At 51.4% G+C, this 17,174-nt stretch overlaps 1 protein-coding gene and 1 long non-coding RNA gene across 5 annotated transcripts in view; one reads left to right on the top strand and one right to left on the bottom strand.

Moving 5' to 3' along the window:
* LOC114853171 (sodium channel protein type 4 subunit alpha-like) overlaps positions 1-17,174 on the top strand; it is a 69,682-nt gene that overhangs the window by 25,388 nt on the left and 27,120 nt on the right. For 3 of the 4 annotated variants that reach the window (XM_055508069.1, XM_029146213.3, XM_029146214.3), the window contains exons 10-17: positions 9,349-9,490; positions 9,740-9,937; positions 10,011-10,193; positions 10,274-10,531; positions 10,903-11,028; positions 13,184-13,304; positions 14,194-14,432; positions 16,813-16,986. In XM_055508069.1, coding sequence (XP_055364044.1) covers positions 9,349-9,490; positions 9,740-9,937; positions 10,011-10,193; positions 10,274-10,531; positions 10,903-11,028; positions 13,184-13,304; positions 14,194-14,432; positions 16,813-16,986 — 1,441 coding nt within the window. The remainder of the gene's footprint in view (positions 1-9,348; positions 9,491-9,739; positions 9,938-10,010; positions 10,194-10,273; positions 10,532-10,902; positions 11,029-13,183; positions 13,305-14,193; positions 14,433-16,812; positions 16,987-17,174) is intronic. The other variant, XM_029146215.3, reaches the window with a different exon arrangement.
* Positions 5,370-6,636, bottom strand: LOC114853174 (uncharacterized). Its single transcript, XR_003785517.3, has 3 exons — positions 6,526-6,636; positions 5,880-6,003; positions 5,370-5,788 (listed from the first exon to the last, which is right to left on the bottom strand). It is a non-coding gene; the product is annotated as an uncharacterized LOC114853174 (long non-coding RNA).

Here is a 17,174-nt window from a genome sequence, read left to right as displayed (position 1 = left end):
AGAGACTCGTCCCCTTTAACCTCTGGTAACTGTTACAGCATCTCAATGCTATGAGAGCTCTTAGAAAATGTAAACGCAACAAAGACGGAAACAGATTGAGCATCGCTTGGTTCCCGTCTCACTAGTGAGACACAGACCAAATAAACAGCAGGCTCTTCAGCTCTGCACACATTCCTCTGAAGTGGAGCTGGAGGCAGAAATGAAATATGAAATGTTCAGAGAAAAGACGAGGAAGCTGATGGTCTGTGGGCAGTAAATGAGCCAAAGCTGTTCTGGCACCGCAGCTTGTTGGTTTCTGAAATACCTTTTAATTTGAAGTCACTCAGTCCCAGTGAAGACATAATCACAAGCTCAGCCATTAAGGCTCCGGATGAAGCTTTGAGCAACTTCAGCTGCACCGACTCAGTACAGCCCACTGCAGTCTGACTCCAAATGTGATGCTGAGAGATAATTGGTCAAATGCAACTCAGCATTAATAGAGTGAGGGTCAACTGATTAGTTTACTCTGGCTTGGAGTAAGAAACCTAAACGGTCAGTGTTTGGGTCTTTGATGGGCTGCAGGGCCCGTCTCATGGCTGTGGCTGCTACGAGCTGCAGTGTTTGTGTGACATGTCAGACAGGACGAGTGTCCGCGCTGATGTCGGGCTCCTCATCCAACTCATCTCGCCTCTGGGAGAAACGTGGGAGCTCTCTGACGAACGGGAAGCCGAGCCAGGAAGCTAACGGACATGTGCCACAGGGAGAGGGGAGGTTCGGGGGAGGTGAAGCAGAAAGGAGGATGGGCGAAAGAGCAGATGGGGGAGGAGGAGAGAGAGGAGGGAAGAGAATTAGGATGTGGAGGAGAAGATCCTGACACAAAGTAGGATAAGAGGCAAACAGGGCAGAATGATGGAAGCAGTGAGAAGCACGGAGGTGCAGAGAGAGAAAAACGCCCCACAGAACAGAGTGACTGACAGAACGAGACAAAAGCAGAGCTGTGGAGTCGGAGGCTCCGAGGCGACGGGAGCAGCCGAGCAGAAGAGGTCAATTAAACGTAGCGCTGTGCAGCGACGAGGCCGAATAAACAGGCTTTAGTTCAAACATCAGCCAGAAGAAGGGAGCAACAACAAATACATTCAAATACAGCATTGTGTCATGCTTTAACGTTTAAAAAGACTTTTACTACTGGGTTGGTTGTATTACTCCATAAAAGTGTCTTTTTGACTTGATCTTTGTTGTCTTGGAGACTCAGGATGCTTCTGAAGTTTTCAGCTGTGCAGGATTTTCTGTCTGCAGAGAAAAAAATTAGTTGACACTTTTGGTTGAGTCTGAGTTAACAGCCAGCAGAGAGAGAGAGAGGGAGAGGGGGGAGGGAGGCTGCTGCATGCTGCAGGATGAAAGAGACAACGAGCAGTGATGACAGTGATGTTGATCACAGTGTTGTTTGCTTCCTGTGCTGAAGCTGCTCTGCTCACGCATGATGCTGATTTGTCCAGCCTGGGGGCAAAGGTCACTGAGCTAACACACTCTGACACACACACAGCCATACAACCAGCTGCAACACTCACCATCACAAGTGCTTTATCGGCAACTGATCGGTGCTTAGTGGGATCCGCTCAGCACAGGCCCCAGGTCCGGACCTGAGCCGCCCCTTGGTGGGTGAGGCCCATCCTGGTGCCCCCTGGACCTTCACACCCTGCGTTCTGTGTTTGTGGTTAGGACTCAGGTTCTTCAAAGAGTCTCCAGGAGAATCAAACTGAAAGCCGGAGTTCCTTTCTTTGTTTCCTTTGCTTGGACGGCGAAACAGTCTGGCAGCGTCTGCTGAGCCACGCCGTGTCTGTGTGGTCTGTTTGGGAGCCCGGTTGGTCTGATTTATCGGCCGACACTAAGAGATTGGACCCACAGGGCCGTCCCCCCAGTCAGGACGCTCCCGATGCCGCGTGCGTTCATCACGTACGCACGCTCCGGTCCAAAAAGGTGAGGCCGCGTAGGTTTCCCTTGTTCATCTCCGGCCCAGCGTCTCCGGGCGGGAGCTCGGCGCGTCAGCAGCGCCGGCTCCACCGACTCATTTTAGCGTCACTCGGAGTTCTGCTGACACGTCAAGCATCCAGACGCGACCTGTGAATTACCCGCGTGCCGGGCGTCACGTGACCTTGACCCGGCGCTTTTGTGCTGACATGCCTGTGACACGCCAAGGCCACGCCAAACATGCAGCAGCGATGCAGGCTGACAGCTGGCCCCCGGCCGCCTCGTTAGGCCGCTCATTACCGTCCGGCCCTCGATCCGGCCACTCGCTGGCATGCGGCATGTGACCCGCGAGGTCAGCGGCGGGAAGCGGCGCCGGCCGCGAGCTGGCACGCGTCCGTGAGGCTGAATCACCATTTTTAGGCTGAGCAGCGTTTTCCAGCCGTAGAACAATTCAGGCCAATATTTGCTTCTGAGAAGTAAACAAAAAACAGACGCGAAACTTTGAGGACGCGTCCAAGCTCTTCTGAGGCATTTCCTACGCTTTCAAAACGTTCCCTCCTGGGCTGCAGGGAAGTCTTCACCGCTTCACATTACACCGGAGGGAGATATTTATTAGCAAAGACGGAGCCAGCGTGTGTCCTTTAGTGGGTGGAGTCCAGGAGTCCATCGCCACCTGGAAAAGAAGCATCACAGGAGAAGCCCAAAGACTCAAAGCTCAGGTTTTATCAGGTACACGATAAGAGCAGGAAGAAACGTCCTAATGGACCGAGGCCTTTGTGTCGCTCATCGTGCTAATGACCCGGACGATGTGTTGTTGTGTGTCCTGTAGATTGTTTGTGCTACACACATGCAGAGTTTTCAAGTATGTTTTAAATAGATGAATCATCACACTTCATCACGCAGCTTAGAACCTTTTCAGGTCTGTGCATTCATTTAATTCAATCTAAGGTTCACCGACATTAGTCATCTGACGGGTGGATCGTCAGCAGAGCACGAGGACGCGGTGGGAATGTGTGGAAGCAGCCCAGACGCTGTCTCAGTGAACATAAGTCAGCGTAGAACAATAATATGGCAAAATGAAGGAGTGTGTTTATGGTGAGCGGCGCAGCCTCGCAGGGACGAGAAGCAGCTGCACATTTACCAGAAACCTGCAATGGTGGAAGTTGAAGGCTTTGTGTTTGGATCAGCAGTGGATCCCCTGGACGCGATGCCTGATCTCAAATTAAACGTATCGCTGTGTACACAAGCTGCTGCAGCCTCACGCCTCTGGTTCCCAACCAGAGATTGCATCATTGGCAAGAAGCTGTTTTCCCATTATAGCTGGGAAACAACTCAAACCTTTATTTGCCCCATAATGTGACAAGAAAATACAAGACCCGATTCAGAAGGTGGAGGTGCGGCTTTAATCATCGTTGACCCAGCTTGCGCTCAGAAGTACTCTGCTGTCATCAGAGCAGTTAGCAAGAAATATGGCTTGAGCCGACGCTGAGGAAATGGCTGCCGAGGGGCTTGATTTTCCCAGCAAAGCGAGCGTCGCGTGGCTGATATTCATCATTCCATTAGCGCGGCGTTCGCTGCTGGTGGCGGCCGCGTCAGAGCCCCGCCAGCTGCGTGGGGGGCGTCCATTCAATTAGTTCGGCATTCATTTGTGCATTTCCACCTTGCTTCCACTTGTGCTTTAAGCTGCACTTCCTGCTGCGTTGGTGTGATCCCAGCTCCTCTCCTCTGGTAAATGCTTAAAACATTATGTTAAGAGCTGCACAGATCAATGCTACAGGATCCAAAACACTCTGGAATGGGCTCGAGTTTCTCTGAGTGCATGTGTGCTGGGCTTGAGTTATGAGCTCTCCCGCAGGCTGTGAACGTGACATCTGTCCAATGTTCAGTCAGAGGCACAAAGGAGGCGTCCGCCACCTGAACGCTGGGACCCGGGGAGATAAGTGTGTGTGTTCATGCTGATAATGGACGGGTCCAAAGCCCGTCTGCCTCCTTTTTGCTGCTTCCTCAGCAGTAAGGCGCCAGAGGAAATAAAATTGAGGTGAGAGCCAACTTTGTTTCCGCACATCCGAACGGAGGAGATCCAGTATTAGTCTGACTGTCTTTCTTCAAGTCCTGCTCTTTAATAATGCACCAGATTTGCTGCTGCTACCTGGGTCGTCATCCATCAAGTCAGCGGACTATTGGATAACCCCGGTGGCTCATGGTGTTGATCCAGGACCGTCGTCCTGCCTGTGTCTCTGACTGAGTACAGGATGTTTGAACTGAGCGGATTCGGTACCTTTTTATACAAACATGTGTCCTCCCTTTTGTTTTGTTAACCAAGCACAAAGTATGTGTCTTTGTGTTGATATAAAGGAAAAAGCAGACAGGGCGACTGATCGCTGGCCTCGGCCGGGCACCTCCTCCGTCGTTAGCTTCCATGATGACTTTGGACTCTGACTCTGATGGATAATATGAAGCAGCTGGTCCCTGAGGCAGAAACGTCTCCAGTCACTAAGTTTATCGTGTAGGCTGAAGTACACGGTGGGAGATCCGATGCTGACACAGTCTGCTTGGATCTCTGAAGATTTTCCTCCAAGCAGCATTTTTTTTTCTGTTTCCTTCTGAGCAATGACCGAGAACAACGAAGCCAAACACAAAAGGACAAGTGACACCTGAGACGGCAGCGTGTGAACAAACCCACAGGATGAGACACATCTGAGGCGACACTCTGACCTCCTCCTCCTGCCTACGCCTGACTCCCTTAGACAGGATGAAGGCGGCCATTTTGTTCATGACCCCCACCCCCGCGCTGACGGACAGAGTCCTCCCACTCTGCCGTCCTCAGGGACAGAAAATCTGATTTACTGTCCGATTTTTAAACCATTAGATGATCTGATAGAAAAAGGAAACCTAAAACCATAAGTGGCGTCAAATCTGAACTTCAGCTCGAGCAGCTTGATGACGACGCGGGAGCAGGAATTACAGCGAGCCTGGTTCTGACCCGGACAGTGAACACGTCTGAGGCTAGAAGTGATGCTGCCCAGATCACACAACAGATGAAGATGAGAAATGAATATTTATTGACAAGCAGCTTTATTGACACACAATGAGTTGACACTGTTGACACGTGGGAGCGATGTTCACTGCTCAGTGTTTGTGTGGGGTCTGATCGATATCGAGGACGGAGAGAGAGATTCAGAGAGACGGTCGGAGCGACGATAAGAGATGCAAAGCAAAACAGGGGCTGGAAATGGAAAGATGCTCAAATACGCGCATGGACCGTCTGCTGTCATGTGCTAATGAGTGACGTCTCATCCTCAGTACGAACTGCTTCAAGGTGACCGGGCTTCAAACTGTGTTTTGTGTTGCTGTTTGTAAAAATAACTCCTGAAAACTGAATCCCAACCCTGAACTGGAGACGGAAAGCAGGAGAAGGAATGTGAGTGAGAGGAAACAGTTTCACCGACCAGGAGACGGTTTTACCGACTCTGGAGACGGTTTTATTAACCCGGAGAAGGCTCCACAGACCCGAAGATGACTTCACAGACCTGGAGTCAGCGTTGTCTGTCAACCTTCTCTGGACTGAGACTCACTGAAGCACAGCGGGACGGACGGGTCCAGGGCCGATCTCGGCCCACGTCTTCAGTCCACGGTGGCTCCCCGTCCTGCTCAGACTTCATGCTTGACGCCCCCAGGCTCTATTTCTGCACCACCACATTATCCTCCCACTATAAATCATTTGGACGCAGCTGGTCAAGTGAACATGACTTAGCAGTCTGCACCGTTCTCCAGGAACGCCAACCAGTGTCTGAACCAAAACCCTAAACCTGTCCAGTGACAACCGAATGATTTCTACTTCCTGTAGAAAAGCAATCATCCACAAAAGCATCAATCAATAACAAGAATGAGCTGAGACTAATTAGTTAATAAGCCAGAGGCTGGGAATGAACCTGCACAAGTGGAGGAAGGTGAAGACTCCCATGACTCCTCCTGTAGCAGCTCTGTGCTTCCTTGCTCCATCCACTGCTCCCAGGCCCAGCAGCTCACCTGCAACTGCTCTGTTGGAGGTTTGACCTGCAGCGACAGGACAGTCCACACTGAGCCTTTTTTCCTCCATACTCAACAAGTCCAACATTCAGTGAACACAACGCTGACATTTTCCATAATGACGTTTAGACGATGAGTCTGCTGAACAAAGTTCTACTAAAAACTAAGACGGCTTAAAAAAGAAACATGAAATCATCAGCGAGTGAACTGAAACAAAGAGCTGTGCAGGTCTTTGTGCAGCTCATGAATCACCGGAACCTTGATTACTTGTATTCAGTGTTCAGCTGTTTGACGGTTGGGAGGAACTGGAAGTTCTGGGCCAGTACACGGCGTCAGAGTCCTGTTATCACGCTGTAAAGGTCGTACCAGTCGCACTCAGGTTCCCGTCAAATGAAGCCCAGGTTGAGGAAGCCTGTTCGGCTTCCTGTGAAGCGTGTGCTCCACCAAAACAAATCCTATTGTCTGTATGAAGCACATTTTGTATGAACACATGACGACAGCTATCTGTTAGGTTACACAAGATGAGTGTCATTCTGTACGGACCCCTACCCTGTAGATAAAACCAGGCGATTAGAGCCAGGAGGAGGAAGCACCGCAGAAAGTTCCCATGCACACACACGATCTCACATCTGCCATCAGAGGGGCCACACAACAACCTCCCCCGGCAACGAGCACTGGGATACGGTTGCTACGGCAACGATAAGCACTCTCTCCCTCCCGGACCTGCGTTTACCTGCGTGTTATAATTAGAGGAGTGTGTGCGTGCGTGCGTGCGTGCGTGCGTGCGTGCGTGCGTGCGTGCGTGCGTGCGTGCGTGCGTGCGTGCGTGCGTGCGTGCGTGCAGGGGGAGCAGAATGTGAACACTCACTCTGATCCCCAGGGGTTCTCCTAGAATAGCCCCAACATGTTGTTGTTTGACTGTTAGACAGTGTTTCCGCCTCGCTGAACCCTCACACCCTCACAAACATTCACCACCCTCCTGCACTTTAAACCCAAAACCTCTTCATCGTCATAATGTCTGTGGTTTTAACAAAACCACGCAGGACGTTTGTGTCCAGTCACCAGCAGAGGTTCACAGACATGAGCTACTGTAACGTCACCAGTATGTTTTTTGGACTTTAACTTTTGTTTAGCCAGCGTGGTCATACTGAACATGGAGTCACAGCTCAGCTCAGTTTAACGGCTGCTGGGAGTTTTCTCCTAAACGTCACGCTGGGTCATTGTTCATGGTTCACAAAATGTGATGCTGAATCTTTGTACTGTCACATGTTACTTGTGTGTTTAATGGTGCAGGTGTGTAAGTGCTGGCTGAGGGGCCCCTTCAGTGGACGGGGGGTCTGAAGTGGAGTCCCTCCATTAACAGACTGAGTGTGTATGTGTGAGATAACTTGGGGCCCTCACACTCTGACACCTCGATCACACACACACTCTGGCGTTTTCCAAAACTCTCACACACTCTTCACGTCCTCCAGCTCCTCAAACACACACACACACACACACACACACTCACTCAGTCGACCGTCACACACACTTCACTTACTCTCCCCACTCACATGCCACCACGTTGACTCACTGTCCACGAGACTGGTGGACGGACGGACGGACGGACGGACGGAGTGTGTGTGGTGGCCTCACTCAGGGTTGGTGTCACTCTAACGAGCATCAGCCCAGTGTGTGTGTGTGTGTGTGTGTGTGTGTGTGTGTGTGTGTGTGTGTGATGACTTCATCCAGCGTTATCAGTGTGAGCTGTGTTGTTTGTCCTCCACTTATCGCTTGCTTTTGGCCGTAATACTTGTAATAGCAGCTGCTGCTGAGGCTCGAAGCTGAGCTGGACGCGTCCTCACTGAGTTAGCATCGATCGTTGTTACTGTAATGCTGCATCTGCTGCTCGCTGTGATTTTGTTACTTGATCCCATTGCATAACTGCACAGTGAAGCTGGAAACAGCTGCCAGTTAAATGTTGGACGAGCAGCTACTCAGCATTTCATTATCACATTATCAAACACATACACTTGTTTTTCCCGTATTAAAATCTGATTTTCTGCGTCTTCCTGAGGCGTAATGATGATAAGCTGCAGACTGTGGTGACGCGCTGCTTTTAGACTGACACTGTGCATGTCTATAGTAAACTCAAATCCATTCCTCCTCCATTAGTTGATGCTTGATGCTACTTTTTAAAATATTTATCATGTAATCAGTATCGATTGATGTAGTTTTTGTTGTTACTGTAAACTTGGAGTAGCAGTTCATACTCAACTTGTTTGTCTGGTCTCTTACCGTAAAGTCAGGAGTCTGAATTTAAGTGAATTTGAAGTGACGGATGATGCTGTAATGTTTGTGGAGACAGCTGGTACCACATCACATGGCTATAATTGCTATATGTGTTCTTGCCCCCTACTGGTCTGGAGCCAGTTTGGTTTGTTCGTTCTAGAAGCTCGTAATGAAAGTGTAGATGGAAAAAGCTCATTCTGACACAATGCAGGCGATGACGCGCTGAGGGGGAACCGTTATCTTTAAATACAACAAATCAACAATCATGTACATGCTGAATGTTTATTCCTTTGCTTCCTGTCACTCGTCTGCATTATGTAAATCTTATATAACTGCATATTTATTTACATGCGGCCTTAATGAATTACCAGCTCCCACCAAATGCTGTGTAGTAAGGTGATAATAAATACAGGCAGCGATGAGTCAGTGGGAGCCGCTGCTTAACAGCTTTCCTCTGACCGTAACTCATGGCTGACTCAGATGTGTCCGACCAGGACGTGCTCCTGCCGCCATGTCTCTGACCTCTCCGCTCACTTGTACCGTCATGGCTGACAGCAAACTTCAGGCGCCTTGGCGAAATCTCACTTTACAGGAGGTTGTTTGTTCACATCCAGTCGTTGCGCCTGCAGTGGAGGCATCTGCTGCATTAGATCTAAGAACCAGGGTGCTGTAAGCTCTGACCTTTGACCTCATCCCTGGTTGGTGCTCTGCTGTGCACCAGTGGATCTGAGGTGACTGAGTTTGTGGTGAAGGTGGAATCATATGGATTATGATGAACGTCTGTACTGTGGCGTGTGGGTGGGTCCCTCTCACACCACGACACCGAGCCTCCAGCCACAAACGCTGATGAGGAGCTGAGATGTTCGGGTTTTCATTTTCCGATTGAAATGTCTCAGCTTTTAAAGGTTTCCGCACCTAGTTGTTACACAGACGTGTGGTGTTAGATTGGAGAGAAAGTGTAGTTCCTGTTATATCGCCACTCGCCCCCTGATCACTTGATGCTTGGCGTCTTCAGAAGCGTCTGAAGCAGACCAACAAGAATATGCAGATACGGCTCGTGGTGTTCGACAGACATCAAACTAGGACTCGCGTGTGTTGCAGAAAGTGCCCAGACGGGTTCGACTGTCTGAAGGCGGGCAGGAACCCGAACTACGGCTACACCAGCTTCGACACCTTCGGCTGGGCCTTTCTGTCCCTGTTCCGCCTGATGACGCAGGACTTCTGGGAAAACCTCTACCACCAGGTGACGCTCCGCGCAGCAGCTCTAGCTTCCTACAGGAACCTTTAAAGTCTTATCTGCTCTCTACTGTTAATTACCAGGCTTCTCCATTAACAAGCAAAACAAACTTCCTATTGTAAAACTTCGCTGACTCAGCAGTTACACACTCTAATTACGTATGTAAGAGTTCTAATGCAGAAATGAATAGTTATTACTTGCTACTGTAAATGTTGGACCAATGAGCAGGGCTTGACCCGTGTGCTGCTTGTGCAGACGCTGCGCTCGGCCGGTAAGACCTACATGGTGTTTTTCGTGGTGGTGATCTTCCTGGGCTCCTTCTACCTGGTCAACCTCATCCTGGCTGTGGTGGCGATGGCGTACGAGGAGCAGAACCAGGCCACCATCGCTGAAGCCTGCCAGAAGGAGCGAGAGTTTCAACAGGCCATGGAGATCCTGAAGAAGGAGCAGCAGGTAAGAAGCTGCTACGCGGTGTAGCTCCATCTGCCGCCAGCGCCAGCGTCTCACCACCTTCCTTCTCCTCCAGGTCGCCTCCCAAAAAGCCCCCGACTCCGACTCGCTGATGTCACCGGACCTCTCGCCCTTTGGGCCGCCTTTGGACACGCTGGAGGAGCGGCGGCGGAGCCAGGCCCTGATGGGGGTTTCTGATGTGGAGGCCAACCTGTCTGAGGAAAAGCTGCTGCAGGTGGAGATGATGGACGGGGGGAAGGTGGGGGAGGAGGAATCCGAAGCCTCTGCACCACAGTAACGCGTCCACACACTGACAGCGTGCGCTTACTCCTCCTGCAGCCGCTCCACCCGCTCCTCGCGCGCTCCTTCTCCACGAGGACTCGGCGAAGCAGTCAGGTCTCCTCCATCTTCAACTTCCGCCTGCGGAGCCGAGGGTCCGAGGGGGAGATGGCCGACGACGAGTACAGCGTCCCAGGAGACGTGGTGGAGGGCGTCGGCGGCCGCACCTACAGCGGCGGGACCTTCAGCAGCATCCTGCCCCACCCGTGGCCCAAACGCCGGCCCAGCACCTACAGCACCGCCAGCAGGAGCTCCCAGGTGACGCTGGTGCTGAGGCACAGTCATTTGAAACCAGATTAAATGTGAGAGTAATTTAGATTAAATGAGGGAATTAGATTATAATTATAAGCCTGCGTTGTCTGCTTTGGTGGAATGGATCCGGTTGGACTTTAGATGATTATTAGATAATACATCAAATAAAATTAACGTTGGCTGGAAGCTGACTTAGTCTGACGTTACTGAAGAAATCAAGTCACACTGTGCATAAAGGCTCAGAAACAGTAGTTTGCTGCTCTTTATGCGCATTCTCGTTGCCATGGGAACAAGACAAACGTCTGATGGGAAGTTCGCTCCTGTCGCCTGACATGGTTCCACCACATCCACTCACAGGCTCCTCTGTGTGTTTCCAGGTGTTTTATCCGACTCTAAACATCAATGGGAAGGTGTTTGTTACCATGGACCAGAATGGGGTTTCCCCACCGCCGATGCAGGGGCAGCTGCCTGCCTGCACCATGGAGAAGGTCAAGGAGGAGAGTGTGAGTCTGGTGCCGAGTGTGTGTGAGTGGAAACAATGGTGGACCTGCTGCCATCCAACACTCAGACATGCCAATTATGAATCAGCGCTTTGCATAACTCCACTCTGATCTCAGGAGCTAAAGATACACTGGGTTCTTTCTAACGCTGCCAGGACATAATGCAGCTAATTCCTAATGCTACAGTCTCCTCTCAGTGGTTCCTGCAGGTTATCAGGACCCATCAAAATGTCCCACAGTGACGGGGGGGTCGGAGCAGCTCCGGTAACAGCGCTGTGGTATTCCCCTAATCTGCACACACACACTCACATCATGCCTCTGCTATGGCATCAGGCTGCTGAGTCCTGCCTTCATGCAAACGTTGAACGTACCGCTCACAGATCAGACACAGAAGAGGAAGAGTCAGGATGTTCTGGATGTTTAGTGATGCCCTGTAATCAGATCACACACAGCAACCTCACCCTCGAACCTGCTGTTTGTCTGTTCTCGTCCAGTTATTGACGTAACGGTGACAGACGAGATCACATTAGTTAGTCCATTAGAACCACGGCCTCATGAAGACGGCTGCAGTATGAAGTGGTCACTTACAGCAGCAGTAATAACAGCTGCTTTTTCTACATAATGCAGTTTGCTGCCTGTCCCATTTGCACTAAAACGCTGAGTGAGATGCATGGAGCGTAATGGATAAAGTGGGGAATCCGCGGAGCCGCTCCGCCGGCCTGTGATGGTGTCGTCTCCCTTCATGATGGTGCTGAGTCTGGGCAGCGCCGGCACCTGGGCCGCTGTACTCTTTGTTTTCAGCTCCGCTGTGGGGAGGAAGCTGTCACGATCCAACTTTCTCCAAAGTAACTTCGCACTAACACGGGCCACTAAATGGAAACTGCAGGAGCTGCGTGGGAGTTCAGAGCAGCGCCGAGTTTCATGTCTTGACATAAAGAACTATTTCTGCTTCTTTGTGTCATGAAGAACACACAGACCTGTCGTCCTGTAGCTCACACTGATGGAGAGGCGAGTGGGAGGAGGAGGACGGCGCACAAGCGTAGTTGCTGCGGAACCGTCACCATGGCAACGCACAGAAGCTAAATTGTGCACAGCTGGCGGCTGCCGGTGTGTGCGTGTCTCCCCGGTGCTTCCCTGCCTAGCACACAGACGGGACGTAGGCGGCGTCGTGGGCGCCGACCTTTAAGGGCCGAGTGTCGCGTCTCGCTGGAGGAACAGTTACCAGGAAGCGTTGTGTAACCGCACCTGAGCAAAGGAAGTTCACGCAGGCCCAAACTCCCGCTGAAGACCAACTGCAGAACTTTGAAACACAGTTCATAGGAAACGCCAGCTTGTTATTGTGGCGCCACAACCGGATGTTGGCGTTGGTGTCCTTCAGGGTCACAGCTGGACACACCTGAATGTTCTACCTATTCTGACCCGGTTATCACCAACGCGTGCAGTCTCCAGTCCATCAGAGCCTGGAGGCTCCTGTCTGCATTGTTCCAGATGTTTTGTGTCTCGTTGCTGTGAGGTGTTGGGCTCTTGTGAATGTTAAACACACTGCTACATTAACAGCATCTCACCCTGAACTGCTTATTTACTCATTCACATCCTGCTTGGTGCTAGAGCCTGTGTTTTCCTGTCTGCTGGAGATCCCTCCACTGCCTCTGCCACCTCCCCTTTTGCCTGGAAAACCTGCACAGGGAATCTTCCAGGAGGCACCGGGAGCAGACCGGAGCAGCGCTGAGCTGTGTGATTCCTGTCTTTTGGTTGGCAGCCAGAGCAGCGTTAGAATATGTAGATGTGGAGAGCTGCTGATTATCCAGTAAACTGTAATTTGAGCTCTTACTCAGAGACGCGACGAAGTTCCACCCTCATGCGTTTCATCTGGAAATTATGAAGCATCCTGTCATTATTTCACTGAGACACACACTGATTTCTGTGATTCACTGAACTCATCGCCTGCCTATGTGTTGCCGTGGTGACAGGAAGCACACACGCACACAAACGTGCACAGGACCTATGTGTTTGACTCGTCTGACCGGACTGGAACATGTGTGTGAGCGAGTGATGCTGTCGCCACGGCAACAAGTTAGCGGCGGACGGTTTGCGCTCCTGCGTGAACCTTGGATGCCCGGGCTGTCTTCATGTGTGTGTGTGTGTGTTGTCCCACCAGGTGCCCACGTCCACCACGGAGCTCAGCACCATGCTGCTACCCCGGCCTTCGTCCACGCAGGGCTCGGAGCGCCGGGGCCGGGCTCTGAGCGCGGCCAGCTACCTCACAGACGCCATGGAAGGTGAGCAGCGGCCACGTTCTAACAGCTGATGGTCTGTCACAGCGCCGGACAGACGCACTGAGCTGCGCTGATCCGTCCTTTGCTTCTGGCAGCCGATGTTTTCACTTCATCGGCATCAACATGACTGAAAAGCCCTAATGACGTGTTAATAAAGCAGCGTGACCTGCTGTGACTCCTCACCTCGCCGTGCCTCCGTGTTGGAGTGCCATTGTGTAACTGCGCGCCCGTCTGTGTGAGTGGATGCGGCGTTGTGTAACGTGTGCGTGGCCCGGCCGACCCCAGGGGAACGCCGCCTTTGTCTGAGAGACAGTCGGGAGCGTTATCCCGTCCCTTCATTACATGATGTTCACGTATCAGATGTTTGGACTCGTATCTGTGTGTGCTGAGTCACTGTCTCTCCCCTCGGCTGTGGCTGCTCTTAGAGAACAGATCATTACACAGGAAAACATAAACCCAGCCCTGCCCCCTCCATGTGCCCTCTCTTCCTCCCTTTCCTCCTCCCTCCTTCCTTGCTGCCTTTGTTCCTCCCTCTCTTCCATCCTTGTTCCCTCCATTCTTCCCTTTCCTCCTTCTTTGTTCTTTTCTTTTCTCCTTTTCCTTTTCCTCTTCCTCTTTGCTCCCTCTGTTCCTCCCTTTCTTCTTCCTCCTTCCTTGTTCCCTTCATTATTCCCTTTCTTCCATCTTTGTTCCCTCCATTCCTCCCTTTCCTCCTCCCTCCATTCCTGTTCCCTTTCCTCCTTCTCTGTTCTTTTTATTCCTCCCTTTCCTCTTCCTTTGCTGCCTTTGTTTCTCCCTTTCTTCCATCCTTGTTTCCTCCATTTCTCTCTTTCCTCCTCCTTTCTGCTCGACTCGTGTGCCTGATTTCGCTTCTCTTTGTTTGTGTATGCAGAACTGGAGGAGTCCCATAAGAAGTGCCACCCCTGCTGGTATGTGTTTGCCCATCGCTACCTGGTGTGGGAGTGCTGCCCCTGCTGGTTGAGGGTCAAGCAGCTGGTGAAGGTCATGGTGATGGATCCCTTCCTGGACCTGGCGATCACCGTGTGCATCGTCCTCAACACGCTCTTCATGGCGATGGAGCACTACCCCATGACCAAGGAGTTTGACGGCATGCTCAGCATCGGAAACCTGGTGAGTGATGTCAACAGAGTTGGAGGAATGTTAGTTAAGACGGTGAGTCCAACCGGTGTCCAGCTGTGACTCACTGGAGCATCAGATTTCATTTTCATCATTTCCACAACGTTTGTGGCTCATGGAGGAACCTACAGCAGAAGAACAAGACTGGTCGAAGGAAACCTCTGGGTTTCTTTAAACGGCCCCAAACCTGCATTTAAAGTCCTCTGGGTTCTGAGAGGACAATAGGCTCTAAAGCCTTTGAATCTCTCTTGTTTGTCTCTCGGAAAAAATGGGAGGTGAGGTGTAGGATCAGAGCTGACAGAACCGGGTCGGTAGCTTTAACCCACCGTGTCTAAATCCAGTGTTGGACCCTGCAGGTGGGCTGATGATCTGACAGAAGCTGATAGGTTGATGCAATATGTTAATAGGTTCACCTGACGTGTGCATGGCCCCCAGCCACAGCCCCCACCCTCATCCCTCTGCCTCACACCTGTTGGGCAACGTCAGGTCGTCTCAGCTCAGGCTCCAGGCTGTTGCGCAGGGCAGGAAATGGTAATAAGGTGTATAAGTAGAACCTGGTTGAGCTCTGGCCTGCAGCCGTTGGAACACGAAGACGCGCCGATGCTGCATAAATAACTGTGGGATAAGCTGAGACTTACTACAACACATGCAGGTCTTCAGTAAAGGTTAATTATCTCACTTATACTACAGCACAAAGACCCTGAAACCAAATCTAAGTGAAATAATGCCTGAATGGACAGAACCTCACTAGGTAAAATCTGAACGACCACAGTTCAATAAAGTCCACAATATAAGAGCAGGGAGAAGTGGGAGCAGCAGAGGGTGACGGTGGGCGGCCATCTGCCTCGACCAGCTGAGCGTAATGGCCCGTTACAGCAGGCCGGCTCGTGTTTCTGTCCCGCTGCGCACCACGTGAACAGACAGGATCGCTGCTTATGTAATCGCCTCCACCGCTGCCGTCGCCTCCGCTGCCGTCTCACGTAGCCGTAAACAGTCCGCTTCGCGTGGGGCTCAGGATCCAATGGCGCTGGGAGTTCTTCACGGTATGAAGCCTGTAATGCTGGCAGATGCTCAGCTGCGTTCACTGGCCTGTAGACGAGTGCGGCTGTTACATAAGGGGGTTTGTGGAGGATCGTGTCAGGACAGAATCAATGTCAGCTAATGCCTGTTTGTCTTTAGATTCACTCTGGCTTTTACGTATCGATATTCCCACGTGTGAGCATAGTATTAGTGGAACACAGCTCCACTGGTCCTGGACTCAACCTTTGATGTCACACAGTGGAACTGGACCCAGATGGTTTAATACGGTGTTTAGCTCCAGGTGGAATGAAGACAGATGCTGGTACCGAAGAGGTTGTGTCAGCTCCACCTCATCCCAGTAGGAAGCTTGTGTTTCAGGTCTGACCCAAAGCTTGGTGGTCGTCCTCCATCTGCTCAGGGTCAGAACTCTCTACTCAACCCAGTCCACGTCTGTTTCCTGTGGTACCAGAACCCTTACAGGCCCATTAGAGATCTTCGCGGTGACCCAGTTGATCCCTGTGTCCGGATCGGAGTCCTACATTTCTCCATCTAATTGTTTTGGAACAAAAGCCTCGTTTGAATAATGAGCCACAACATTTGCTGTAATGAAGTTTCTTTGTAGGCAGACGGATGAGGACGATGGAGGATAAACGTTCCCCAGACGCTCACACAGACTCACAGGCTGCTGCTGCTGCTGCTGCAGCTGTTACGGGGCTCGGTCCTTGCTCAGAGGCACTGAGGCAGTCTCATCTGTGGGAACCGCTGCCTCTGATCAGTGTTTGCGTGTTTGTGCTTCTGTCGTCTCTGCTGATGCTGACACACAGTCCTCAGGCTGGACGACCGAACCCGAGCGTCACTCGTTCACAATCACTTCAAGCAGTCACTCAGTAAATCAGTTAAGGCTCAGAAGCTCGTGCTGTAGCTGTGGCGTGCTGTTTGACGTATGAACCTCATTAACTGCGACACATCACTACACTATACAGGATATAATTACAGCCAGGAGAACGTCCCTCCATCTGATGAAGTGTGAGTAATAGAGACACTGTCCTGGTGTCAGCAGTGGTGACACACTGCAACGACTGAGCCTGTGTGAGACTGTGTTTATGACTACATGCATGAAAAACAGGCTTCAGTCACACAAATGCCAAAAGTCACTCGAGTGTCACATGGAGAATGTGAAGCCCACTCATGGTCCATGTAGCCCGGTCAGGCTGATTTAAATCTGTGTGTGTGTGTGTGTGTGTGTGTGTGTGTGTGTGTGTGTGTGTGTGTGTGTGTGTGTGTGTGTGTGTGTGTGTGTGTGTGTGTGTGTGTGTGTGTGTGTGCGTGCGCGCACGCGCGTGCGTGGTGCCAGGTGTTTTCGGGGATCTTCACAGCAGAGATGGTTCTGAAGATCATCGCTCTGGACCCATACTACTACTTCCAGACGGGGTGGAACATCTTCGACAGCATCATTGTGTGCCTCAGCCTCATGGAGCTGGGCCTGTCCGACGTGGAGGGACTGAGCGTGCTGCGCTCCTTCAGACTGGTAAGTCACACATGCTCCAGGTTCTGTGGAGTCAGGGTCCAGACCCGCTTGACTCTGGGAGTGCAGGTGTTGAGACGGCTTTTTGTTTTTCCGGCTGTTAAAATTGCCAAGTAGCTGAGAAGATAACAAAGAGTAGGAGAAAAGACAGATGACAGTAAGTGGTAGTATCGAGGCCGGAGCAGAGGCTG

Source organism: Betta splendens, chromosome 4, assembly GCF_900634795.4.
Source record: "Betta splendens chromosome 4, fBetSpl5.4, whole genome shotgun sequence".
Lineage (NCBI taxonomy): Eukaryota > Metazoa > Chordata > Actinopteri > Anabantiformes > Osphronemidae > Betta > Betta splendens.
Note: the sequence above shows the minus strand (reverse complement) of the source record. Positions and strands in the feature narration are given on the sequence as shown.